The 27600-nt window shown below is 40.2% G+C and overlaps 2 protein-coding genes across 2 annotated transcripts; both read right to left on the bottom strand.

The window, feature by feature from the left end:
* Positions 1-8452: 8452 nt before the first annotated feature.
* On the bottom strand, positions 8453-10569 carry LOC135474961 (uncharacterized). The gene is made up of 3 exons (XM_064754666.1): positions 10425-10569; positions 9407-10345; positions 8453-9261 (listed from the first exon to the last, which is right to left on the bottom strand). The coding sequence occupies exons 1-3, from the start codon at positions 10567-10569 to the stop codon at positions 8453-8455; spliced, it is 1893 nt and encodes a 630-aa protein (XP_064610736.1).
* A 4562-nt stretch (positions 10570-15131) lies between these two features.
* On the bottom strand, positions 15132-23364 carry LOC135475918 (uncharacterized). Its single transcript, XM_064755879.1, has 7 exons — positions 23229-23364; positions 21375-21450; positions 20839-20961; positions 19620-19730; positions 18864-19007; positions 17785-17907; positions 15132-15408 (listed from the first exon to the last, which is right to left on the bottom strand). Exons 2-7 carry the CDS (start codon positions 21448-21450, stop codon positions 15260-15262), a joined length of 726 nt encoding a protein of 241 aa, XP_064611949.1. The 5' UTR covers positions 23229-23364; the 3' UTR covers positions 15132-15259.
* Positions 23365-27600: the final 4236 nt, after the last annotated feature.

Here is a 27600-nt window from a genome sequence, read left to right as displayed (position 1 = left end):
TGGTCTACCTATATGCTATTTTAGGTAACTGCTGGGTACAAATTGTGTCCCCCTTTTGGTCGACCTATAAGTTAGTATAGGTTACTAGTGGGTACAAATTGTCTCCCCCTTTTGGTCGACCTATAAGTTAGTATAGGTTACTGGAGAGTACAAATTGTGTCCCCCTTTTGGTTGACCTATAAGTTAGTATAGGTTACTGGATGGTACAAACTGTGCTCCCTTTTTGATCGACCTATACGTTATTATAGGATACTGGTGGGTACAAATTATCTCCCCCCTCCCCCTCTTTTGTCGACGTATAAGCTATTATAGCTGGAAAGAAATTGTGCCCCGTTTTGGTCAACGTATAAGTTACTATAGGTTACTAGTGGGTACAAATTGTCTCCCCTTTCTGGTCGACCTATAAGCTATTATAGGTTACTGGAGGGTACAAATTGTGCCCCCCTTTTAGTCGACCTATATGGTGTTACAACAGTAACATACAGAAGTGTCCGGCTTATGGAGAATTTATATCTGGACTTGTAGAATTTCTTAGATCCTAAGTGTTATGTGGCGATTTCAATCAAAACACTAGTGAGTTCAGGATGTACCATAAAAAGTTTTTCACTCTAGGCTTATATTTTACAATGAGTACAGTTCTCGAGTAAGCAGATTTGAACGGAGTGTCCAGCATCTCTGCAAGTCTGTTTCATAGGTGTCTGTAATTTCACTTTGTCCGGGGCTAGGGGCTGTATACTCGTCCTGCCGAATTAGGCCGCCAGGTTGGATATAAATTAGTGAACAGTTGCAACTTAAGATCAACTGAGATCCATATACTGACCGGCCTTAAAAACGCACCAACAGGAATCCATGAAAATATCATGATAGCTGGAGAATAACATCGGAAATATCCACGCACAGAAGTTAAGCAAGTTCCAAGATATTGTCAGGTTTTATAGCCTTTGTGTGTGTCGTTACCAAAACGCAACAGGGTACAGTGCTGGAAACAATGTTTTTACACCTGAAAAGCACGAACAATTCAAAGTCATTACTTTTGGGTGCAGAAATGGGATGTAAAGGGAAGGCATTCAAAGGTTATCCTCACAATCGCTGTGGCAGCGGAACAGAACTGAAGACGCAGCGCCGCAATTGACACCTAGAAACAGGAACGCGCCAGTGCCTTGATTTAAGTTGGCCTGACTACAAGGGTCATAGCAGCAAGGTTTAGATGTCACCACAGTACCACCACAAGACTGAACAGACGATAGTTGCTTCGACGTAGGCACGGCGTCCTCGTCTCTGACGAATTTCACCTCAGGAACAGCGGTGGGGAAAGTTATCTTGCCGACTGTGTTCTGCAGACAGATCGACGGGGCGATGGAAGTGTGATGGTTTGGGGCGGTATTCTTTTTCCATCACAGAACACAGCTCCAGGCATGCATTTGTTGTGTTAATCAAGTTTATTACGGGACGCCATCTTAAGACGGCGCGTTGTACCCTGTACCAAAAGCTGTATACTTTCCAACAAAACAACAACAGAGCACATACAGCACGTGCTTCTGTGGACTTCCTGGCACAGAATAATGTACCTGTTATCCTATGCCCTGCCTTATCTCCCATCGAACACTTATTGGACGTTGACCCTAACTCGCCAAGGTCAGAGATCTCGCACTTGTCCTGGGCTACAGCGTGAGTCGAGTAGGATACCACAAGCTGTTATCAAGAGACTGATGGTGTCCACGTGAAGGCGTTGTGTGGCATGCAATGCAAACAAGTTTGGTCATGTTCGTACTGACTGTCTTTGGATCTATTTCCTCTCGGGGCCTACATTAAAACTTAGTACCTTTCAATGACACTTGTCATTGCTAATGCATAATTGACTTATCTGAGAGTGAATGTAACACGCTGCCAAGAAAAAAATAAAATTTGGTTTAGCGTCAGTTCATCCTTAACCCGTATGTTTTTAATGGCGCTAAGTATACTATTAAATGACATCTTTCCTATGTTTTATTTTGGGTCTAGTATTGTACCTAGGATGTCCCAACCACAGAGTCGTTGTCTTGTATTGCGCTTAGGATGTCGATATCACCGTTTACTAGTCTTATATTGCGCTTAGGATGTCCTAACCACCGAGTCCTTGACTTGTATTGCAGTTAGGATGTCGTAATCCCCGATTACTCGTCTTGTATTGCACTTAGGATGTCGTAAAAACCCGATTCCTCTTCTTGTATTGCACTTAGAATGTCCTAACCACCGAGTCCTTGACTTGTAATGCCCTTAGGATGTCGTAATCACTGATTCCTTGTCTTGTATTGATCTTAAGATGTCATAATCTCCGATTCCTTGTCTTGTATTGCACTTAGGCGTGATCACCGATTCCTCGTCTTGTATTGTACTTAGGATGTCGTAATCCCCGATTACTCGTCTTGTATTGCACTTAGGATGTCGTAATCACCGATTTCTTGTCTTGTATTGCACTAAGGGTGTCCTAACCACCGAGTCCTTGACTTGTAATGCCCTTAGGATGTCGTAATCACTGATTCCTTGTCTTGTATTGATCTTAAGATGTCATAATCCCCGATTTCTTGTCTTGTATTGCACTTAAGATGTAGTGATGACCGATTCTTCGTCTTGTATTGCATTTTGGATGTCGTAATCCCCGATTCCTTGTTTGTATTGCACTTACGTGTAGGATGTCAATTATCCTCGATTCCTTGTCTTGTATTGCACTTAGGATGCCGTAATCACGATTCCTCTTCTTGTGTTGAACTTAGGATGTCGTAATCAACGATTCCTTGTCTTGTCTTGCTCTTAGGATGTCTTGGTTACCGATTCCATGTCTTGTATTGCACTTAGGATGTCGTAATCAACAATTCCTCGTCTTGTATTGAACTTAGGATGTCGTTATCACCGATTTCCTTGTCTTGTATTGCACTTAGGATGTCATAATTCCCGATTCCTCGTCTTGTATTGCACTTAGGGAATGTCGTAATCACAAATCCCGCGTCTTGTATTTGATCTTAAGATGTCGTAATCACCGATTCCTTATCTTGTAATGCTCTAGGATGTCGTAATCCCGATTCTCTGTCTTGTATTGCTCTTAGGATGTCATAATCCCCGAATCCCTATCTTGTATTGCTGTTAAGATGTCGTAATAAAGATTCCTTGTCATATAATGTACTTAAGATGTTGTAATCATCGATTCCTTCTGTTGTATTGTTCTTAGAATGCTCTTAGATTCTTTATCTTATATTGCTCGCAGGAAGTCACAGATTTATGGTAGGGCATTGTATTAAGAATGTCGTACTCACAGATTTATGATATGACATTGTATTCAGGATGTAATCACATTTATGGTATGGCATTGTTTTCAGGATGTGATCACAGATTTTTGGTATGGCATTGTATTCAGGATGTGATCACAGATTTATGGTATGGAATCGTATTCAGATGTAATCACAGATTTATAGTGTGACATTCCATCAGGATGTTATCTGAGATTATGGTATGACATTGCTTTCAGATGTAATCTGAGATTTATGGTTTGGCATTGTATTCAGGATGTGACCATTTATCTGATGGCTTCGTATTCAGGATGTAATCACAGATTTATGGTATGGCATTATAGTCAGGATGTGACCATTTATCGTATGGCTTCATTGATGATCTACTGTCGTTAAATAATCCCCATATGGCTGAAGCGGTGAAGGAAATCTATCCGCCTTCAATGGATTTAAAGGAGACAACAGATAGTCCTGATGGTACATCTTATTTGGATCTATATCTGTACAAAGACGGACAAGGTCTCCTTTTACGCCGCCTTTACGACAAAAGGGATAATTTCAATTTTGATATTGTAAATTATCCTTATTTAGATAGCAATATACCAAAGGGTCCTGCATATGGCGTATACATATCTCGCCTTGTAGCATTTGTCAGATCTTGCGTTAATTGTGATGACTTTAACCTGCGTCACAAGTTGCTAGTTCAAAAACTAGATACTCCAGCAAACGCCTTCATTCTAAGTTTCTCAAATTTTACAATGAGTATAACACTCTCGTTGGCAGGTATGGACAGGGCGTTCAGAATCTCTGGCGATCTGCATTGTGATCAACCACATAGACGGCGCTGTTATCCCTATGTACATATCTATCACGTACATAGTATTTAACAACATAGATGGCGCTGGTTGCCCAGTGTAACCTTCTATCTTGTATGTCATGTGTAACATCATAGATGACGCCTCTTGCAGCATGAGATCTTTACATATTAACGGGAAAGACGTAATCGTCCGTTACTTTTGAATCATAATCTGATCGGTTAGGGTGTGTAACGCTCGTCATTTTCAAACTGTATCTAATACCGCTTAACCTGGGGCTAGGGGCCGTAAAGGTAGCCAATGCTGATTACATCAGCATGATGCATTTATGAACAGTTGCAATGAAAGCGCGACTGAGATACTTGTTTAATTGTCATTTGACATGGAACTCATTCACGGACTACGAATTTGAACTTTGATATGGAATTCATGTCTGGAATATTCATTGTCTGCCCGGCATCATTGAAAACTGATGACCGCTTCTCTCTTGTGTGTTACCGGCTTTATTTCTTATTTGTATAATTTCTTACATACCTTTGTCTTCGGGAGTTAGTGTTAAACGTAGTTGTGGAAATGGATCTTGCGATTATCGACTTGGAACGCCCTTTACGGACTACGAATGGTATAGGAATGTCGGACTTGACGCTTATATTCATATTCACGATGTAATCACAGATTTATTGTATGACATTGTATTCAGAATGTCGTACCAACAGATTTATGGTATGGTATTGTATTTAAAATATCATAATCACAGATTTATGGTATGGCATTATAATTAGGATGTGATCACATATTTATGGTATGGTATTGTTTTCAGGATGTGATCACATATATGGTATGACATTGTATTCAGGATGTAGTGCTCACAGATTTATGGTATGGCATTGTATTCAGAATGTAATCACAGATTTATGGTATGGCATTGTATTCAGATTGTCGTACCAACAGATTTATGGTATGGCATTGTATTTAAAATATCACAATCACAGATTTATGGTATGTCATTATAGTTAGGATGTGATCACAGATTTATATATGACATTGTCTTCAGGATGTAATCACATATTTATGGTACGGCATTGTATTTAAAATATTATAATCACAGATTTACACTATGGCATTGTAGTTAGGATGTAATCACAGATTTATTGTATGGAATTATATTAAGATTTAATCACAGATTTATACTATGACATTCCATCAGGATGTTATCTGAGATTATGGTATGACATTGCTTTCAGGATGTAATCCTAGATTTATAGTTTTGCATTGTATTCAGGATGTCCTGACTCCGTATTCAGGATGTAATCACAGATTTATGGTATGGCATTGCATTCAGGATATAATCACTGATTTATGGTACTACATTGGATCATGATGTAATCTGTGATTTATGGTCTGGCTTTGTATTCAGGATGTTATCTGGGATTTATGATATGGTATTGTATTCAGGGTGTAATCTGGGATATATGGTATGGCATTGCATTGAGGATGTAATCTGAGATTTATGGTATGACGTTGTATTCTGGATATAATCTGTAATTTATGGTATGGTATTGCATTGAGGATGTAATCTGAGATTTATGGTATGGCATTGCATTCAGGATGTAATCTGAGATTTATGATGACATGACATTGCATTCAGGAAATCGTAAGAACTTGTTTATTTTTTGCTCTTCCCAAGAGTATTTCACTCTACGTCCAGATGACCACATAAGAACTTATTGTTTCTCTGATTATTATTTATGACAATGACACATACACACACACACACACACACAGTCGCAATCAAATGTTGAAAATCTATTAAGAATAGAAAACCATTGTTGACTTTTAATGAAATCTTTTCAAGCTGTCTCCTCATGTAGATTTCAAACCACTTGTGGGCAACGAATGTTCAGAGTTATGATTGGAAATATTGGTCACGGGACGCGTGGGGCGTGTTAGCAACAATGGCCGGTGTGTATCGGATTATAATCAGATAAAATTAGTCTATTATCATCAAGCTGACGCAGTAGCAGGATCGAAACACAGCTGGTGCCGTCTACCGGACCCGACGGAGAACCGGGGTTAATTGATTAGCACGGACACTGAGCAATCGACAAACGTAAATCAATTTACAGCACATAACAATGTCCGTGATTTATGGAATCAATTTTCATACGTTATTATTAAATTATTTGTACTCATTTGCTTGCTTATTTGTTTACTTATTGCTTCTTTTATTATTCATGGTTACCTACGGATGGTCGTGTGTGTCCCCCGAGGTCTGTATGGTCTCTTCCATAATGCTGGTCGGGGTAACATAAGCGAAATATTCTTGACTACGGCGTAAGACTCCAACGCATTAAAGAAAAAACGATTATTAAATAATGTTTACAAGAAATATATTACTAAGAACTGCAAAATTAAACATGAAATGCGATGACAGTAGGAGTTGTTATAGGCTTATCAGTTTCTAATGGTTAACCCTTGTGGTTTATAAGCTAGCAAGTTCCTGATGGTTAACCCTAGTGGTTATTGCTTACGCTTACCAGTTTCTGATGGTTAGCCTTAGTGGTTATTGTTTATGCTTACAAGTTCCTGATGGCTAATTTTATTAGGTATTGTTTACGCTTGCCACATCCTGATGGTTAACCCTTGTAGTTATTGTTTACCCTTACCAGATTCTGATGGTTAACCCTAGTAGTTATTGTTTACCCTTACCAAATCCTGATGGTTAACCCTTGTGGTTATTGATTACGCTTACCAGACCCTGAGGGTTAACCCTTGTGGTTATTGTCTACCCTTAGCAGATCATGATGGTTAACCCTTGTGGTTATTGCTTTCGCTTACCAGTTTCTGATGGTTAACTTTAGTGGTTATTGTTTACGCTTACTAGTTCCTGATGGCTAATTTTAATAGGTATTGATTACACTTACCAGATCCTGATGGTTAACCCTAGTGGTTATTGCTTACACTTACCAGTTTCTGATTGTTTACTTTAGTGGTTATTGTTTATGCTTACAAGTTCCTGATGGCTAATTTTATTAGGTATTGTTTACGCTTGCCACATCCTGATGGTTAACCCTTGTAGTTATTGTTTACCCTTACCAGATTCTGATGGTTAACCCTAGTAGTTATTGTTTACCCTTACCAAATCCTGATGGTTAACCCTTGTGGTTATTGATTACGCTTACCAGACCCTGAGGGTTAACCCTTGTGGTTATTGTCTACCCTTAGCAGATCATGATGGTTAACCCTTGTGGTTATTGCTTTCGCTTACCAGTTTCTGATGGTTAACTTTAGTGGTTATTGTTTACGCTTACTAGTTCCTGATGGCTAATTTTAATAGGTATTGATTACACTTACCAGATCCTGATGGTTAACCCTAGTGGTTATTGCTTACACTTACCAGTTTCTGATTGTTTACCTTAGTGGTTATTGTTTACGCTTACAAGTTCCTGATGGCTAACTTTAATAGGTATTGTTTGCGCTTTCCAGATCCTGATGGTTAACTCTTGTGTTTTTTGTTTCCGCTTACCATATCCTGATGGTTAACCCTTGTGGTTATTGTTTACCTTTACCATATCGTGATGGCTAACCCTTGTGGTTATTGATTACGCTTACCAGACCCTGAGGGTTAACCCTTGTGGTTATTGTCTACCCTTAGCAAATCCTGATGGTTAACCCTAGTGGTTATTGCTTTCGCTTACCAGTTTCTGATGGTTAACTTTAGTGGTTATTAATTACGCTTACAACTTCTTGATGGCTAACTTTAATAGGTATTGATTATGCTTACCACATCCTGATGGTTAACCCTTGTGGTTATTGCTTACGCTTACCAGTTTTTGATGGTTAACTTTAGTGGTAATTGTTTACGCTTACAAGTTCCTAATGGCTAACTTTAATAGGTATTGTTTAAGCTTGCCAGTTCCTGATGGTTAACTCTAGTAGTTATTGTTTACCCTTACCAGATCCTGATGGTTAACCCTAGTGGTTATTGATTACACTTATCAGATCCTGATGGTTAACCCTTGTGGTTATTGCTTACGCTTACTAGTTTCCGATGGTTAACCTTAGTGGTTATTGTTTACGCTTACAAGTTCCTGATGGCTAACTTTAATAGGCATTGTTTACGCTGACCAGATCCTGATGGTTAACCCTTGTGGTTATTACACTGGACAAGGCATTCTTATGGATGTACAACTTCTTGGTTTATTTAACACAACGTTTCGATGCAGATACTAGCATCGTTATCAAGTGAATGACATCAAAATTACCACTGCGCTTATATATGGCAAGAGAAGCAAATGTCAACAGATAAAACAAAAAGAGGGTAAACAGTCCTCAGGGGATTAAGGTGTCCTGGGGTGAGTGTTGGGGTACTGACTAGGCTCGGTGGGGTTCCTGAGCGGTTTGGAGGATTAGCAGATCATAAGCTGAGGGGAGGTAGATGCCGTGATCTCTGTTCAGGCTGGGCTTTAATCTCTTAATCTGGATGGCTTCCTGTAGTTTTCGTTTCTTCCAATGGGGCTGATTCATGTTAAGTGTCCTGACTGTATTCCAGTTGATGTTGTGGGATGGGTTTTCATGTATGTGGTCAGATATGGCAGATTTGGAGTCAAGTTTCTGTACTGATGATTGGTGTTCTTTAATTCTGGTTTGAAGCGGTCTGCCTGTTTCACCTATGTAGGAGTTGTTGCAGCTGCATTTTAATTGGTAGACAACTCCTTTGGGAGGCTGGGGTTTGGTTGGTGTCTTCTTTCCTGTGGCATGTAGGTGGGTCTTTAGTGTGGTCAGGCTTCTGAAGACTGTTTCTATTCCAGTTGTCTGTTTTATTAGGCGGGCTATTTTGTGGCTGGTTGGACCTATGTAGGGGAGGTTGATTCGTATACCGGGGCCTTCCACGTGGACTCTAGACTGTTGATTGTGTTCAGGTTGCGAGGACTTCTGGATGGTTTTATTTACTTGGTCTGCTGGGTATCCATTCAGGTGGGCGGAAACTGTGCGCAGGTGTTGGATCTCTTCATCTAAGTTGCTATTACAGATGAGTTTAGCTCTCTTTGTGAGGGTGGAGATGATGCCGGTCTTGGTTTTGGGCGGGTGGTTGGACTTGTAGTGGATGTACTGGTCGGAGTGGGTCGGTTTGCGGTACACTGTGGTTTGGAGAGCGTCCGCTGTTCTCTTCACGTGGACATCTAGGAATGGTATTTGTTGGTCTTTTTTCAGTTTCCATGGTGAATTTGATGCGTTGGTGTTGTGAATTTAGGTGGTCAAGTAAGGCAGATGGATCTTGGTGGTGTTGAAGTGCGACGAAGGTATCGTCCACTTTTCGCATCCAACAGATGGGCTGGATGGGTGACGTGGCTAAGGCTTTGTTCTCTAGTTCAGTTAGGTAGATCTCGGAGACAATCGGGGATAGTGGGGATCCCATGGGGAGGCCATGGATCTGCTCATAAATTGTGTCACCCCAAGTGAAGTAAGTGGATGACAGGCAACAGTCCAGTAGGCGGATGATATTATCTGGGGATAGGGATGTCGTCGGTGGAGTGGTTGTTATCTTGTCTCTTATGACATCTAGGGCTTGGCTGGTTGGGACATTGGTGAATAGGTCAATAACATCGTAGCTCACAAGTTTGCAGGGTTCATTGATCTGACGTATTTTGTTACAGAAGTCAGCTGAGTCTTTGATAAAGGAGTCGGCAGCCTTAGACCATAGTGATAGTAGTCTCGTGAGGTACTGGGCAGTGTTATAGAAGACAGTTCCTCTGGAGCATATCAGTAACCTGGCTTTTACAGGGTCCTTGTGGATTTTGATGGTTGCACGGGCATACGGTGCACGGGGGTGTTGCACTGTTAACTTACGTTGGATTTCAGGTGTGATCTCACCACTGGTTTTGAGTTGGTTCAGGAGGGATCTGTGTTGCCGGTCAAACTTGTTGGTGGGGTCAGTTTTCAGGGTTCGGTATGTGGACTGGTCTGTTAGTAAGTTGTCTACCAGTTTGTTAAAATCTGTTTTGTCAAGAATGGCTGCGGCTTTTCCTTTATCAGCTGGTGCTATGGTTATGGACTTGTCTTTCTTCAGTTCGGCCAGGGCTCTGCTTTCTTCTTTAGTTAGGTTGGTTCGTTGGGGTTGTGCTTTGTCCAGTAGGGATGCTATCTGGTGGCGGAGGTAGTCGATGTGGCCCCCGGGTGCTAATTGTTGTAGGCCTTCTTCGATGTCTACGATGAAGTCATCCTTGGGTATGGTTTTGGTGGTTGGGACAAAATTCAATCCCTTTGCTAGTAGATTAAGTTGGTGGGGAGTGAGTGCTTTAGTGCTTAGGTTCACCACAGTCTTGTTGATGTACTGGGTTCTCACGAGCTCGGACTGGTGTGGGTGGGCTGGCTCTCGTGTACTTTGCGTAAGGTTGTTGAACTTTTGTTGTTGGCTGGATTTGATTTTCGAGTTGAGCTGTCTGTTTGCCTCGGTCTGTGCTTGGCGGAGCTGGGCATAAATTCACCATGGAAACTGAAAAAGACCAACAAATACCATTCCTAGATGTCCACGTGAAGAGAACAGCGGACGCTCTCCAAACCACAGTGTACCGCAAACCGACCCACTCCGACCAGTACATCCACTACAAGTCCAACCACCCGCCCAAAACCAAGACCGGCATCATCTCCACCCTCACAAAGAGAGCTAAACTCATCTGTAATAGCAACTTAGATGAAGAGATCCAACACCTGCGCACAGTTTTCACCCACCTGAATGGATACCCAGCAGACCAAGTAAATAAAACCATCCAGAAGTCCTCGCAACCTGAACACAATCAACAGTCTAGAGTCCACGTGGAAGGCCCCGGTATACGAATCAACCTCCCCTACATAGGTCCAACCAGCCACAAAATAGCCCGCCTAATAAAACAGACAACTGGATTAGAAACAGTCTTCAGAAGCCTGACCACACTAAAGACCCACCTACATGCCACAGGAAAGAAGACACCAACCAAACCCCAGCCTTCCAAAGGAGTTGTCTACCAATTAAAATGCAGCTGCAACAACTCCTACATAGGTGAAACAGGCAGACCGCTTCAAACCAGAATTAAAGAACACCAATCATCAGTACAGAAACTTGACTCCAATCTGCCATATCTGACCACATACATGAAAACCATCCCACAACATCAACTGGAATACAGTCAGGACACTTAACATGAATCAGCCCCATTGGAAGAAACGAAAACTACAGGAAGCCATCCAGATTAAGAGATTAAAGCCAGCCTGAACAGAGATCACGGCCATCTACCTCCCCTCAGCTTATGATCTGCTAATCCTCCAAACCGCTCAGGAACCCCACCGAGCCTAGTCAGTACCCCAACACTCACCCCAGGGACACCTTAATCCCCTGAGGACTGTTACCCTCTTTTTGTTTTATCTGTTGACATTTGCTTCTCCTTGCCATATATAAGCGCAGTGGTAATTTTGATGTCATTCACTTGATAACGATGCTAGTATCTGCATCGAAACGTTGTGTTAAATAAACCAAGAAGTTGTACATCCATAAGAATGCCTTGTCCAGTGTATCCCCTCACCGACTTCTAAATGCCACTTAAGCAAGCTTGTGGTTATTGTTTACGCTTACCAGATCCTGATGGTTAACTCTTGTGGTTATTGTTTACCTTTACCATATCGTGATGGTTAACCATTGTGGTTATTTTTTAAGCTTACCATATCGTGATGGATAACCCTAGTGGTTATTGTTTACCCTTACCATATCCTGATGGTTAACCCTTGTGGTTATTGATTACGCTTACCATATCGTGATAGGTAACTCTTGTTGTTATGGTTTACGCTTACCAGATCCTGATGGTTAACCTTTGTGGTTATTGTTTACGCTTACCATATCGTGATGCTTAACCCTTGTGGTTATTGATTACGCTTACCAGACTGATGGTTAACCCTTGTGGTTATTGTTTACCCTTACCAGATCCTGATGGTTAACCCTTGTGGTTATTGCTTACGCTTACTAGTTTCTGATGGTTAACCTTTTTGGTTATTGTTTAGGCTTACAAGTTCCTGATGGCTAACTTTATTAGGTATTGTTTACGCTTACCAGATCCTGATGGTTAACCCTTGTGGTTATTGTTTACTCTTTCCAGATCCTGACGGTTAACCCTTGTGGTTATTGTTTCCGCTAACCATATCCTGATGGTTAACCCTTGTGGTTATTGTTTACCGTTACCATATCGTGATGGATAAACCTAGTGGTTATTGTTTACCCTTACCATATCCTGTTGGTTAACCCTTGTGGTTATTGATTACGCTTACCATATCCTGATGGTTAACCCTTGTGGTTATTGATTACACTTACCATATCCTGATGGTTAACCCTGGTGGTTATTGATTACGCTTACCATACCCTGATGGTTAACCTTTGTGGTTATTGTTTACCGTTACCATATCGTGATGGATAAACCTAGTGGTTATTGTTTACCCTTACCATATCCTGTTGGTTAACCCTTGTGGTTATTGATTACGCTTACCATATCCTGATGGTTAACCCTTGTTGTTATTGTCTGCGCTTACTAGATCCTGATGGTTAACCCTTGTGGTTATTGTTTACGCTTACCATATCGTGATGCTTAACCCTTGTGGTTATTGATTACGCTTACCAGACTCTGATGTTTAACCCTTGTGGTTATTGTTTACCCTTACCAGATCCTGATGGTTAACCCTTGTGGTTATTGCTTACGCTTACTAGTTTCTGATGGTTAACCTTTGTGGTTATTGTTTAGGCTTACAAGTTCCTGATGGCTAACTTTAATAGGTATTGTTTACGCTTACCAGATCCTGATGGTTAACCCTTGTGGTTATTTTTTAAGCTTACCATATCGTGATGGATAACCCTAGTGGTTATTGTTTACCCTTACCATATCCTGATGGTTAACCCTTGTGGTTATTGATTACGCTTACCATATCGTGATAGGTAACTCTTGTTGTTATGGTTTACGCTTACCAGATCCTGATGGTTAACCTTTGTGGTTATTGTTTACGCTTACCATATCGTGATGCTTAACCCTTGTGGTTATTGATTACGCTTACCAGACTGATGGTTAACCCTTGTGGTTATTGTTTACCCTTACCAGATCCTGATGGTTAACCCTTGTGGTTATTGCTTACGCTTACTAGTTTCTGATGGTTAACCTTTTTGGTTATTGTTTAGGCTTACAAGTTCCTGATGGCTAACTTTATTAGGTATTGTTTACGCTTACCAGATCCTGATGGTTAACCCTTGTGGTTATTGTTTACTCTTTCCAGATCCTGACGGTTAACCCTTGTGGTTATTGTTTCCGCTAACCATATCCTGATGGTTAACCCTTGTGGTTATTGTTTACCGTTACCATATCGTGATGGATAAACCTAGTGGTTATTGTTTACCCTTACCATATCCTGTTGGTTAACCCCTGTGGTTATTGATTACGCTTACCATATCCTGATGGTTAACCCTTGTGGTTATTGATTACACTTACCATATCCTGATGGTTAACCCTTGTGGTTATTGATTACGCTTACCATACCCTGATGGTTAACCTTTGTGGTTATTGTTTACCGTTACCATATCGTGATGGATAAACCTAGTGGTTATTGTTTACCCTTACCATATCCTGTTGGTTAACCCTTGTGGTTATTGATTACGCTTACCATATCCTGATGGTTAACCCTTGTTGTTATTGTCTGCGCTTACTAGATCCTGATGGTTAACCCTTGTGGTTATTGTTTACGCTTACCATATCGTGATGCTTAACCCTTGTGGTTATTGATTACGCTTACCAGACTCTGATGTTTAACCCTTGTGGTTATTGTTTACCCTTACCAGATCCTGATGGTTAACCCTTGTGGTTATTGCTTACGCTTACTAGTTTCTGATGGTTAACCTTTGTGGTTATTGTTTAGGCTTACAAGTTCCTGATGGCTAACTTTAATAGGTATTGTTTACGCTTACCAGATCCTGATGGTTAACCCTTGTGGTTATTGTTTACGCTTTCCAGATCCTGATGGTTAACTCTTGTGGTTATTGTTTCCGCTTACCATATCGTGATGGTTAACCCTTGTGGTTATTGTTTACCTTTACCATATCGTGATGGTTAACCCTTGTGGCTATTGATTACGCTTACCAGATCCTGATGGCTAACCCTTGTGGTTATTGATTACACTTACCATATCCTGATGGTTAACCCTTGTGGTTATTGATTACGCTTACCATACCCTGATGGTTAACCTTTGTGGTTATTGTTTACCTTTACCATATCGTGATGGTTAACCCTTGTGGTTATTGATAACGCTTACCATATTCTGATGGTTAACCCTTGTGATTATTGATTACGCTTACCAGGCTCTGATGGTTAACCCTAGTAGTTATTGTTTACCCTTACCAGATCCTAATGGTTAACCCTTGTGGTTATTGATTACGCTTATCATATCGTGATGGTTAACCCTTGTGGTTATTGTTTACGATTACCATATCGTGATGGTTAACCCTTGTGGTTATTGTTTACGCTTACTAGATCCTAATGGTTAACCCTTGTGGTTATTGTTTACGCTTACTAGATCCTAATGGTTAACCCTTGTGGTTATTGTTTACGCTTACAATATCCTGATGGTTAACCCTTTTGGTTATTGATTACGCTTACTAGACTCTGATGGTTAACCCTTGTGGTTATTGATTACGCTTACCATATTCTGATGGTTAACCCTTGTGATTATTGATTACGCTTACCAGGCTCTGATGGTTAACCCTTTTGGTTATTGATTACGCTTACTAGACTCTGATGGTTAACCCTAGTAGTTATTGTTTACCCTTACCAGATCCTGTGGTTAACCCTTGTGGTTATTGTTTACGCTTACCAGATCCTGATGGTTAACCCTAGTAGTTAATGTTTACCCTTACCAGATCCTGATGGTTAACCTTGTGGTTATTGTTTACGCTTACCAGATCCTGATGGTTAACCCTAGTTGCTATTATTTACGCTTACCAGATCCAGATGGTTAACCTTAGTGATAAAAGGGGAAATGCTAACAGCATGTATGGGGAACTTTTAAACGTTTTTATTTACATTGACAAACGGTATTTGTGACATTTATTTTCACCTGGTCTTCTTTTACATAGAAAAGGCAGAGGCGAGACAGGTTCCTTCCCTTGAACACCCAGAGCTCTCATTCCAGTAGGTAACACTGATAGCTTAGTCCGTTTCCATTTTTTGAACACATGCAGTCGTGGTAGTGAACCCCGTTGATGATCCGTGGAAACCCCTCAGACCCGATGTCGACACACCAAGAATGGGTGCTATTCTGCGCGGTGCACACTGAAAATACAAAAGTTCATGCAGAAATGCTGTAATCATGGTATTCTCCGGAACACTTTGAAAATGTGCACTAACAAAAGTTTTGTCCGCTCACAAATCTCTAACATGGATGCTGAGAAGTAAAACCTTGTAAATGAATAAAAAGGAAGAAAATTGTTTTCCCCTCTTTGAAGAGGGTTAGTTGAAATTTGTGCCTAGTGATGTTATAGTTAGACAGTTGTACAGAGCTGATATGTAATGCATTTGACGACCTGCCAGCAGTTTAACGACAGGCCTCTTGGAGGTGTTATTATACGGTGGACTTCCTTTCACATTTATTATATATTGTTCGTCATTTAGTTATTTGACGAAAGACAACGAAAACTGTGGGGCAAAACTTTAAGGTTCATGAAGGGAAGATCACTAGACGGAATGTAGTCCCTCTAATAGTATTGATAGGTTATCCTATCTGATTTAAAAGCGTACATATTTATTTTGGTGGCGGTGTTGCATAATTAAGGTATCGCCGTTCAATTTCTTGTAAAATCGTACAGGAAGAAAAAATGAAAGCGCCGCCATGTTATCAATTTTAACCAATAGGGGAATCACGAGTTGGAACTCTTTCATCGGTAAGCGCAGAAAGGCATAACATATCATGTGACCTGTCAAAAATGTTAGGCAACTATTTTTGATCACATTTACTATACTATGGGCATCTGAAAAAGAAATGAAATAGGTGTCACATTCAGTGATTTTAAATAGACGAACGACAGAAAACTGAGGTGAACGTTTGTGAACTTGAGAAGGTCCTTAGGGGAAGAGGTGGTATTTGTCCCTGTAGAACAGTGTAAGATAGACACATGATACAGCAGGACGGTTTTCACCTTAAACGACAAAAGAGTCCGAACTATCAGAACGCAGCTATGTTATGTGTGTCTGCTGTGACGTCACGCGATCCATGTTTTGCTCTTTTGCCATATAGACTGAAGGAGTGTAGGGTATAAACAACGCAGCCTTTCGTTTAGTGCTTCTCTAACATGGCCTATCCAATACCAGAAAATAATGGATTCGGCTGTTTAAGTCTGTTTGGGCCTCTCATCCGAGATAACCGAGGTTGAATTTTTGTTGTCTTCCTTTAAAAGGGGTGTCAGCCTGTGTCACTCTCTAGAAAATGAATGAGTTCGTTACCTGAACTTTAGTCGCTTCCCTTAAGTTTACACAGGCTTTTTAGAAAAGTACAGGTAATTTTTTTTTAGAAAAGTGCTGTGGTTTTCGCGGAAATTGATATATGGTTTTCATTATTGATGCTTTTTTTCCTTCTTTTATAAAGATATGGATCCCACCTGGACTAGCTGTTAATGCGATCTGGGTTTATAATACTAGTCACTATAACTACACAGTATCGCAATAAAAGTGAAGTATTTTCCCACTTGGCCTAAACGCAGATACAATAAATCGCAGTTATATCCCAGTATAACTGATTACTGGCATAGATATGTTCCAAAGCTATTTCAGCATTTACTTTGGGCTATTTACTATGTGATATATGCTTTCAAATACACTGACATAAAATTTCGTATGCCCATTAGTAGGCCTACATGTCTATGGGCTTTTTCATGAAACTTCGTGCAACTCTTTCTTGAGTAAATGTCAGAGTTCATGACGTCATCCATGACGTCACTCATTATTTGACGTCAAGTACGGTGTAAAATCTCCCTTAGTTTGATTGATTATTCAGTTTTATGGGTGGAGGAAACCCAAGAACCTACGTACAACTACGGATCTTTGCAAGTAACTGACAGGCTTACGCACTTGTGAAATACAGGCTCTGACGCCATATTGCACAGTGATAAGTGCACAAGCGGTTGAGCGGTGCCAACTGCTTATAGTCCCCAAGGCTCCCCTAAACTGTGAGAGCAGGTGAATCAACGAATTACTCCCGACAACGCAAGCGCCGCTCTCTCAGGTCGTTCTAACATCTCTGCCATGCACCACTATCATGTTAATTTTGTAAGAAATCTTGACAGAACGTCGAGATCACGGTTGATGAGGCAGGAGGTGATGCCTGAAAAAATAAAACTCACCACTTGATACATATACATTTTCTTCATCTAAAGTATTTAACATTATTCCAACGGACTCCTAAGGCAATTTTATTAAGAAATGCTGATTAGAGATCCGCAAGAACAACAGTGGTGACGGTAAGCCTAATGTCGCTCGGGGGACGCAGAGGTCAAACATGTATCTCGTGTGGCAGTGATGTGGAGCGAGCGTAGGGAGTTGTAAATGCGTTGTAAGCAGTGTGAACGCGAACCTTACTCACTTAGCTACATCTTGCTCCATTTCAGCAAACTGGCGATAGGAGAAAAATGAAGCTCTTTGCTGGTGTATACGTACTAGTTATAGGCATCATGATAAAGTTGTGTTCCCCAGCGTCGTAGACACATTCAATCTTCTCACATTTCTCCTCATTTAAAGCAAACTGTCCGATGTCAAAGCAGGTATTTTTGAATAGACATTCTGTTAAATGGAAAGGAGATAATCTTAAAACACAGCACCACATCGTCTGTGTGTTTAAATAATGGCCAAACAAAACAGATTGAGGTGATATAAGTAGACAGCAATGAACATAAAATTCACTTTACTTATTTATTTGTCAATATATTTATTTGATTAGTGTTCACCGACATTCTTAAGAATATTCTATTTATAGCAGGGCGGCTAACATTGTGGTGGAGGGAAACTGGGCAGACCCCAGGAGAAACCCACGATCATCCACACGTTTAAATTTTCTTTTATAGACAGATCTGTATCAATGCGACAAAAATGGAAGTAAAGTTAAATTACAATATTTATGTGATTGTGATTGTGATATTGTTTCACTCGAATTTCTTGCATTTAAATCACGCATCAGTTTGATTTTGTGCTATTTTGGGGTGAGAAAAGCACGTGATTTCCCATTTCCTCTCATTAGGCGGTACACACTTGATGCTGACCTACGAATTCTACCAAACAGTGTAAAACCAAACAAGCATCCCTGTTTGTTAGAAGTAAACATTTATATAAACTGCTCCATATATGAACCATTCAAAAGTGAAATGGCAACCTGCGGATGGTCGTGGGCTTCCACCGGGCTCTGCCTGGTTTCCTCCCACCTTAAAACACGGCGTAAAACACCAATCAAAGAAATAAATAAACAAAATAAAAATGAAATGAATTCTTTTGTGTAAACTGAATGAAGAATAAATAATGTTTGACAAAAAAGGACTTTCACTTTTCATAGTCTTCCATTATACTTTTTCAAGAAAGTCGTGAAGTATAAAGATTATTCTTCTTTCGCGACTTTATTTTGTTCCAGTTTTGAAATAAACCATCACATGACCAAATCTCTAGCCTGAGCGCATATGAAACAAAAGTTTGGGTCAGATGACAGAAATTCGTAAAATTAAGCTAGAACCAAAAGCTGTAGAACTCACGTGTCTTTGTGATATTGTTTGCCCCTCCGGGTAGACATTGTTTGGTGATACACTGACCGTAGTCCTGTTTTTCGTTTAGACGACGTTTGACCTGCCAAACTTCTGCCTCTGATTTGCAAACTCCCAGCTCAGTGTCAGAACAGCCTGCATAAAAACCATTAAGTTTGCTTTAATGAGTGTACTGTGGATAACGTGTATAGTGCTTTGGTTGCCTGTTTGAAGCCTAAAAACCCTTATAGCATTATTTTGGTTCTATCACGATGGTGTTTCTGTAGCAAACCAGACCAAGTGCTGACCTATCTAGAGTGCTGCCTCACTGGGAAGCCATACCGAGAACCCCACGCATGACGCCTCACACACACCCAGCCACGATAGTGACACCAGACATAACAACCCACCCCCATAACTCACCTTACACCGACACCAGACATGACGATTTTCCCAGTCATATTATATTGCCGCCAGATACCGCGCCCCACCCAATCACATTATACCGACACCAGGCATGACGCCTCACCCTATAACTTTACACTGACACCAGACATGACGCCCCACACAGTCACATTGTACTGACACCAGACACGTCTCTCCACCAAGTCACATTATACTGACACCAAACAAAACGCTCCACCCACTCACATTATATCGACAACCCCCTCCCCCCCCCCCCCCCCACCCCCCCGCTCTCGACCTCCCATACAATCACACTGTACTGACAACAGACAACAAGTATACAAAATGAATGTCTCGACTTACCATCCCCGACGAAGGCCAGTGTACCGTTGGTAAACATACAGGTTTTCACGCTGCATCCATCATTATATGTCTGGTTTACATCCACACAGACGCCGTCCGGCTTCTGACAGCCTGGGTGGAACAGAACATAAACAAACTATACAGGTGAAAACTGAACGCAGAACTGAAATGATGCACAATTCCTTATAAAGCCATTTTTCACTTGACGTATCGTGGCATTGTGTGACAACTAAGAGCAGTTTTATGTAGCGGAGCACAGATAACATTCTTTGAGTCTAGGGGCTTAGAGGTTAGTAGGCTCCTGTATAGGGAAACCTACGGAGGGTCCTCCTGGCTCTGCAAGGTTTCCTCCCACTTTGAGTGGAGGACTTAAAATCAAATAAATACAATAAATAAATAAGATGAATCTACAAATTCCTATTCAAAACCGGGATTTAACGCCTACCACTTTTGTCTTGTGTATTGATGTAGTGTCCAAGAATAGCAAGAATGGTTCTGGGTGTTGTATGGCATATGTGGATTCTGCGATACAGGCGTCGGTCTACTCCATACCGACCCGTTCCACAAAACGATGCACATCTTCGCGCAGGCTCAAGTGTCATGGAAAGGAATCTCTTCAATACGTGTTATCATGAAAGTTATGCTTGCGCAAATTTGCGCAGGTTTTGTACAAGGGGCCCCAAGACGCTAACCGCTATGAGCAGAGCTTATACTAGCTGCGTCCACAGCTGTTCTTAACTCAGAACTTAGAAATACGATATTAAAGAATCAGCAGTATTTTACACCACCAACAAATCTTGCACAGAAGTTTTAACACGGTTACTTCCAAAACCAGAGCATATAAACCGATTTGGTGGTTGAAGCGAATATTGTGTTTCCTCAATGAGAGGAAAGGGCTAGCCCTTGACCAGTGGAAAGAGGGTTCGGATCCACTTCCTGTAAGGTCGGGTAAGGCTTTATTTTTATTTATTTATTTATTTGATTATTGATTAATCAAAAGCCAGATGCTTTTTTATTATAACTGAGAGTGGAGGAAACTGGTATGCGGCGAGGCTTTACATCGAGTTTGTCACCTACCTAGCCACAGGGATTTTTTCTCTACCGATAAATCTCATCGTCGGCTCAATCATGAGTGAAACCTTCTTGCATAAGATGTAAAACACAAAATATCTCCAATCTGAAAGGAATAGGGAACGGACAGCGGAAGAAGGCGACTCACCCGCGTAGTAATATGGCGCCGAACCATCCTGTAAGCACTCGTACTTTATACATTTGCTCTCCCCGATTGTGAATTTTTCGCCGACGGTCCGAGTGCTCCCGTCAGGCAGCTCGCAAACGGTTCCTGTCAACGTACAGCAGACATCTCATGTAAACCACTGGAAACGATTTGCTGAGTTAAAATGATTGTGTTTCCCAGATGTAAATGTGTAATTGAATGTCAAAGGAGTTTATTTAATGATAAATATAGATACTGTTAAGAGGTCACTGCTGTAAATTAAAAGAATCCGATGAAGCGAAAAGGAGCACTAGACGAGACGTACAACTACTGGTAGGCCTTCACAATTATACGCATGGCCATCCCGATCCACAAAACCGATTCTAGACTGTATGTTCATTATAACTACTGTGATATGTCTAACATACGCGGAAATGGTAGTTACAACCAACTTATCCTTACGATCGCTTTGTGGAATATGACTCAAGGCCTAGTGTGCGTCGGGGTTTGAATGGTCTATACGCATGGCCATAACTTACCTCTCCGTTCCACATGATGAACATACGCAGTCACCAGCTGGAAGGACGTTAACCCCAACACTGCCACAAGCAGCATCTGGAAATAAATTGGAAGAGGACTTCAAATCCATGATATTAATATATATCAGCGTCACTATTAACAACGGTTTATTTCGATTTTATATCAATTAAAAACTGCTCCGTGAACGCAGCATTAAATGCAAAATGACAGGGCATAACCGAATCTAGTGGGACCAGTTTCAACAAATAATCTTCCTCACAAGCCAACTGGTTTAAAGACAGCCCTATGACTAAATACTCATATTTAATATCTTTATGTTAACATTCGTGTTTTTATTATTTTCAATTAAATGGATTCCAGACATGCCTGGCACATACATGAATACCCTCAAAATAACCATGTGAACATGCATGAATATCCTCAAAATAACCACGTGCACATACATGAATATCCTCAAAATAACCATGTGAACACACATAAATACCCTCAAAATAACCATGTGAACATGCATGAATATCCTCAAAATAACCACGTGCACATACTTGAATATCCTCAAAATAACCATGTGAACACACATAAATACCCTCAAAATAACCATGTGAAAATACATGAATATCCTCAAAATAACCATGTGAACACACACGAATACCCTCAAAACAATGGTGTAAACAAACAGATCCTCAGTGAAAAGTCGTGTGAACATACATGTTTACCCTCAACACAGCCCCGTGAACGTACCATGGACATCCTCAAAACAGCCGTGTACACCTATATGAGAATCCTCAAAACAGCCGTGTGAACATGCATGAATATCCTCAAAAGAACCATGTGAACATACATGAACATCCTCAAAATAACCATGTGAACATATATGAACATCCTCAAAATAACCATGTGAACATACATGAATATCCCCCCCCCCAAAAAAAACACATAAACATGCATGAGTATTCTCAAAATAACCATGCGAACATACATGAATACGCTCAAAACAATCATGTGAGCATGCATTAAGATCCTCAAAGAAAAAAAGTGTGAACATATATGTGTATCCTCAACAAAGCCGTGTTAACGTAGATATGAACATCCTCAAAACAACAGTGTAGACTTATATGAGAATCCTCAAAACAACCGTGTGAACATGCATGAATATCCTCAAAAGAACCATGTGAACATACATGGATGTCCCCAAAACAACCATGTGAACGTACATTAGTATGCTCAAAATAACCGTTCATGCCAAGACACACAGAAATGTCCGTCCGTAAAGTATCAACATGCACTATTTAATGTTCATGGTTTTAAATAAAGACCACTCAATGTACAGTTCACAGGTTCACATGCTTTGATTTTTTGTCTCTAGGACATACATATTATTAATCAGGCACACCTCTCTGACATCTGGTTATATTTGACACATACGGTCTTTTGTTGACCACTTAAGTATACCTATTGTTCTCCATGATAAGAACTCGCTTTTGTTGGGGATTATGATGATACATCCAGTAAGGAACAACTCTTCTGAGGCATTTGATTTGAAATACACAACGTGGGTATTATCTACATCTTATAACACAGCAAAGGAATAGCCATGCGGAGGGCCTTCAGGTGACAGCCTGTGGTTATCATTCGACTCACTTACATGTCCACAGACAATGTTTGTGTAGGCAGTTATAACATCAGGTATAGTGTACATGTTTGTATAGGTTTCGAGACACAGATTTGTATGAGTTTAAAGACACATGTTTGTATTAGTTTTGAGACATATCTTAGCAGTACTGGAAAATGGACAAAGATACTCCCCAATAACTAAAAATATTGGTTTACATGAGCAATAAAAAATGCTCCCTTACCTTGCAAGCTCCTGACCCTTGCTCGTAAATTGTGAGCCGTGGATGCTATTTTCACGTATATTATACAGAATGTTGAAAGGGGACACCATAAAACTGCCTATAATGTGTCACAACCTTTACTACTGATCGGAATTGATCGCTGTACTGGCTGTCAGCAGTCACTAAATTACAATGCTATCTTGACGGTAGCTTACAACAGCTTCGTATACATTAAGGGTGTTACCTATTATCTCTCCAAGGTAATGCGCAACAGGTGTCATTTAAAGAGGGCAAGATTGGGGACACATTGGCAGTGGTGGGCGTCTTCCAAACAGCAGTTGTTAACACAAGGTAAACATAAGACTAGAGTTTCTCATAACGTCCGGGCCTCCCTGGCCGTGTGGTAATGGCGCTACCATAGAACAATGACGAAACGGTCTCTCACTAATGCGGTGGCTGTGAGTTCAAGTTAAGCTCATACTGTCTTCCTCTATGTGTCGAAACAGACATTCATATATATGCCGTTAACCAATAACGACGTTCTGGGTCAATAGGCTAATTCCCAAAACGACGTGTAACATGGACCACCAAAAAACTAAGAAAGTATATAAAGTATGAAAATAGGATGGAATCGTGCAAAGAGAAGCAGTCAACAGTTTTCAATGATGTTGAAAAAGACGCAAGGAGTGCTTTAATATGTCGTTATAAAAATATTTATGAGATAAATATTTATAAAATATTTATCTCAGTTGCGCTTTGATTGCACCTGATTATATATCCATCATGGCGATCTAACTGAGCACGATGAATGTAAAGCCACTAGCCTCGTGGTAAGCGGAATTAGAAACAATCATGAAGCAGAGCGCTAGAGATTGTTGGCGCTGTGTCCATATTTACTTGCAAGAGAATTATAGTCATTGTAAAACTTAATAAAACTTACAGTGAAGGCGTTTGATGCAATAACCTTGACAAACTAGTTTTTGCAATAATAACTTGTGACGTTGATGGAAATCGTCACACAACACGCAGGATCTAACAAATGCTACAAGGCGAGATCTGTACACCCCATGTGGAGGATCCTTGAGTATATTTCTGTTCAAGGAAGGATAATTTACAATATCAAAATTGAAACCATCCCTCATGTTGTAAAGTCTGCGACACAGGAACCCGTTTTGGTTTTTCTACAAATATATGTCCAGATAAGATGTACCATTTGGAGAGCCAGTGGTTTTCTTTAAATCCAGCGACGATGAGTAAATATCTTTCACAGTCTTTGCTATATATAGATTGTTTAAAGGTAGCAGATCATCAGTTATACAGTTTAGTGTATGAGAAAGATGAGGGAAATTAAAAATGAGAAAATGGCAAAGGAAGGCGTGCCAGCAACATTCAGGTGGCCCTGTCTTGTTTCCTCTCACTGTAATGCTGACCGCCATTGTAGAAATGAATTATTCTCGAGCCCGGAGTAAAACATCAATCAAATAAATGTATAATTCTGATTACCTAGCCACGATATGGCCGCCATCCTGCAGATGTGAAGTCGTACTTCAGCTTGGTGGGACGTTATAAATGGTATCATACAGACACGGCATTCCACAGGTGTAAATATGTTGGTCTTTATTCTGATTTAAGGATCCATTTTTTTGAATTGTATTAATCTGAATATGCGGAATACAAGTCATCTTTAGTATTTTATTGCATTGCTTCAAGTAATGTGTGTTATCCTGCAACAGGCAAAATACTCCGTTTTTCATTGGACAACAACGGTCACGTGGGGTACAGATATATTCTTGAATCCTGCAGACAACGTCAGATGTGGCTGTTGAATAGGTTATCTCCTTTTGTTGGGATGAAACGATGGTCACATCGATGAACATATATAGGTCTTGTGCACTGCACTGATGGGCCTTTGTAGGATAAATTCGTTACACAATGACTCAGTGATAGGATACGCAGATATATGGTGTCAATAATTCTCATATTGGGCCTGGCTGACGCCAATATGGGAATTATTGACACCATATATATTTGCGTATCCTGTCACTGAGTAACCACGTAACTAATAGTATTGTAGTTGATGAGAACATAATACACTCACACCGACACACATTGAAAACACATAACATAGACGTTGGTGAAATATTTCTATAATTCAGGCCACAAAATACTGAGACAAACATAACAATTGTGGATGGTAAACTTCGTACTGTGGTTAGGACAATAACCTTTTGTGGTTTGTCGACGGAATGATAGAGCTGTCTTTTTTTTTTAAATAATAAACGCCTTTCAATTCAACTGGTTGTTAATCAGTTATATATGCATTTTCAATGTATAACTTAACTTAATAAAAAATAACATAAATGGAATTAACGACACCAATTCGTGTGTTGTTAATTAAAAAAATTAATGAATTGAAAAATTAATGGGGTGGTATGGAACGTATAATGCAGCTGTCAAAAACTTCATTCATATACCCCGTTCATACAGTCAAAGATAAGCTGGTTTAACTTGCTAGAATGGCTTTGAACCAGTTTGAACCTAAAGTGGGGGCATTTAATCCGGTTTATTTGCCCCAGCTAGCGACGTGGCATTAAGCCAGTTTCAGGGTTTGAGCGGGTTTATCTATGCCGTGTGAACGATAACTGGTTTAAATGCCCCGGGTACGTTGAGGTCAGGATGACGTTGTAATTACTAAACCGGTTTAAATTTGACCGTGTCAACGGGCAAATCCCTGAACTAGCTTAAAACCGGCGTGGCCATATGGTCGTGTGAACGCACGCATTTTTACAACTGGCTTCGATTTAAACCAGTTCAGATTTGATCCGGTTTAAATAAAGTACAAAACTATACTGTACTTTAGTAATTACTGTTCTTTAGTACCGGTACATATAAATCATGTAAGTTTAATATACATTATAACAGAAAAGTAATAATATGGTTCTAAATTACTATTGGCTGATCAGGCGGGTTAAAATGTTGACGAACACCTGCCAGAGCTGCAGGCCATGTCCACATAACGTAAGTGGAATTTAAACCATGTGCAGCTGAATTACTGCACAGACGCTACCTTTGCACCCTGTGTTGTTCATTGTGACGCTGCATTCCATTGCGCGTCATTGTGACGTCACGTCACTATACCAGAGCTGTCAGCTGTCGACATGGCTAGCATGATTTTCTTAGCTCAGCTTTACATATACGGGAGACTATTTCCATTTGATAATGTTGTAGGGACACAACCATTCCCCGCGTGTTGAAAATAAGATTTAAACCCTGGGTGTGAAATTTTGAAATCCCCCAAAGTCAACTAGTTGATAGCAGAAACAGTATTATTTCATGTTATGCACTTGTTTTGTTTTATAGTACATGGAATATTCTTAAGCATGGCGTTAATATACGGAGCCGTAAAACCGACATGGTAAAAATAAAATTTTTGGAGGCTAGGTCTACGCAGAAACAAAGGCGGACTGAAATAATAAAAGAGTACACGGCTTTAGACCGACTTGTTTTAGGCGGGCAATGCATTTCCCTGTATCAACGAAGCAGCTCATTAATAAACAGATTTCAAATACATATACTTGATCCAGCCAGGTGGAACTAAGGCAAGCTATATTATATATATGATAAGACCAAAGGTCTCAACTTTATGTTATATACATGTTTGATGACGTCTGTGATAAGCTTTAATCTTATCGTTGTATTTGGTTGAATGTTTACTTTATTAATAATAATCCAAGATTGTTGGAAGCTATACTATAAATAGTGTTTGCATTCCTCATCGTCTATAAGAGCATTTTGGGACTGAGAAAGTATCATTTGCAAGCGACAAAAGTTAATTTGCAATAGTATAATGGCACTGACGCTCAGGCACATATATATATATATATATATAGATGAGATTGTAGCATAATCCTTAAAATTGATCATTTATGTCAAGGCGCAGACTTTTAAACTTGGTGCGTCGACTTTTAAACTCGGGGTATCGACTTTTAAATTCGGGGTCCCGTATCAAAAAGCATTTTACTTCGAGAAGAGATTTCTTTTCACCATGTCATTTTTTTCTTCCAATGTTTTTTTCACCATGTCACTTGTTTTTACGGCTCTGTACGTAAAACAGCAATCAAATAAATAATATATTTAATAAAAGGCTTAGCTATGGATTGTATGTAGGCCAATATTAATGCGAATTCTGACACTGTGCAACAGGTGCAGGGCAGCGACAAAGCTATACTGCTGTGCATATTGTTTGCCGTCAGTTTATGTTGAAGTAAAAAGGTCTTGCCTTGATGATGTAGAGGTTATTTTCTTATGTACTGCTATACGGTATATCCATACTGCAGGCGTGGCTTTTCCGTAGCGAGTCAAGCTGATAATTGGTGAATATAATTGTAAGCTT

This window comes from Liolophura sinensis, chromosome 9 (genome assembly GCF_032854445.1).
Source record: "Liolophura sinensis isolate JHLJ2023 chromosome 9, CUHK_Ljap_v2, whole genome shotgun sequence".
Classification (NCBI taxonomy): Eukaryota; Metazoa; Mollusca; class Polyplacophora; order Chitonida; family Chitonidae; genus Liolophura; species Liolophura sinensis.
The sequence above is the reverse complement of the archived record's forward strand: the minus strand, read 5'-3'. Positions and strand labels throughout refer to the sequence as shown.

What these genes read in the sequence shown, in the direction of transcription:
- LOC135474961 (XM_064754666.1), bottom strand. Translation starts at nt 10,569, where the DNA reads ATGGTGAATTTATGCCCAGCTCCGCCAAGCACAGACCGAGGCAAACAG. An exon ending in ACCCACACCAGTCCGAGCTC is followed by an intron (nt 10,346 to 10,424) that starts GTGAGAACCCAG and finishes TTAATCTACTAG; the next exon opens with CAAAGGGATTGAATTTTGTC. An exon ending in GTCACCCATCCAGCCCATCT is followed by an intron (nt 9,262 to 9,406) that starts GTTGGATGCGAA and finishes TACCATTCCTAG; the next exon opens with ATGTCCACGTGAAGAGAACA.
- LOC135475918 (XM_064755879.1), bottom strand. Translation starts at nt 21,450, where the DNA reads ATGCTGCTTGTGGCAGTGTTGGGGTTAACGTCCTTCCAGCTGGTGACT. An exon ending in ACTGGCCTTCGTCGGGGATG is followed by an intron (nt 19,008 to 19,619) that starts GTAAGTCGAGAC and finishes GTTTTTATGCAG; the next exon opens with GCTGTTCTGACACTGAGCTG. An exon ending in TATCATGATGCCTATAACTA is followed by an intron (nt 15,409 to 17,784) that starts GTACGTATACAC and finishes TTGTATTTTCAG; the next exon opens with TGTGCACCGCGCAGAATAGC.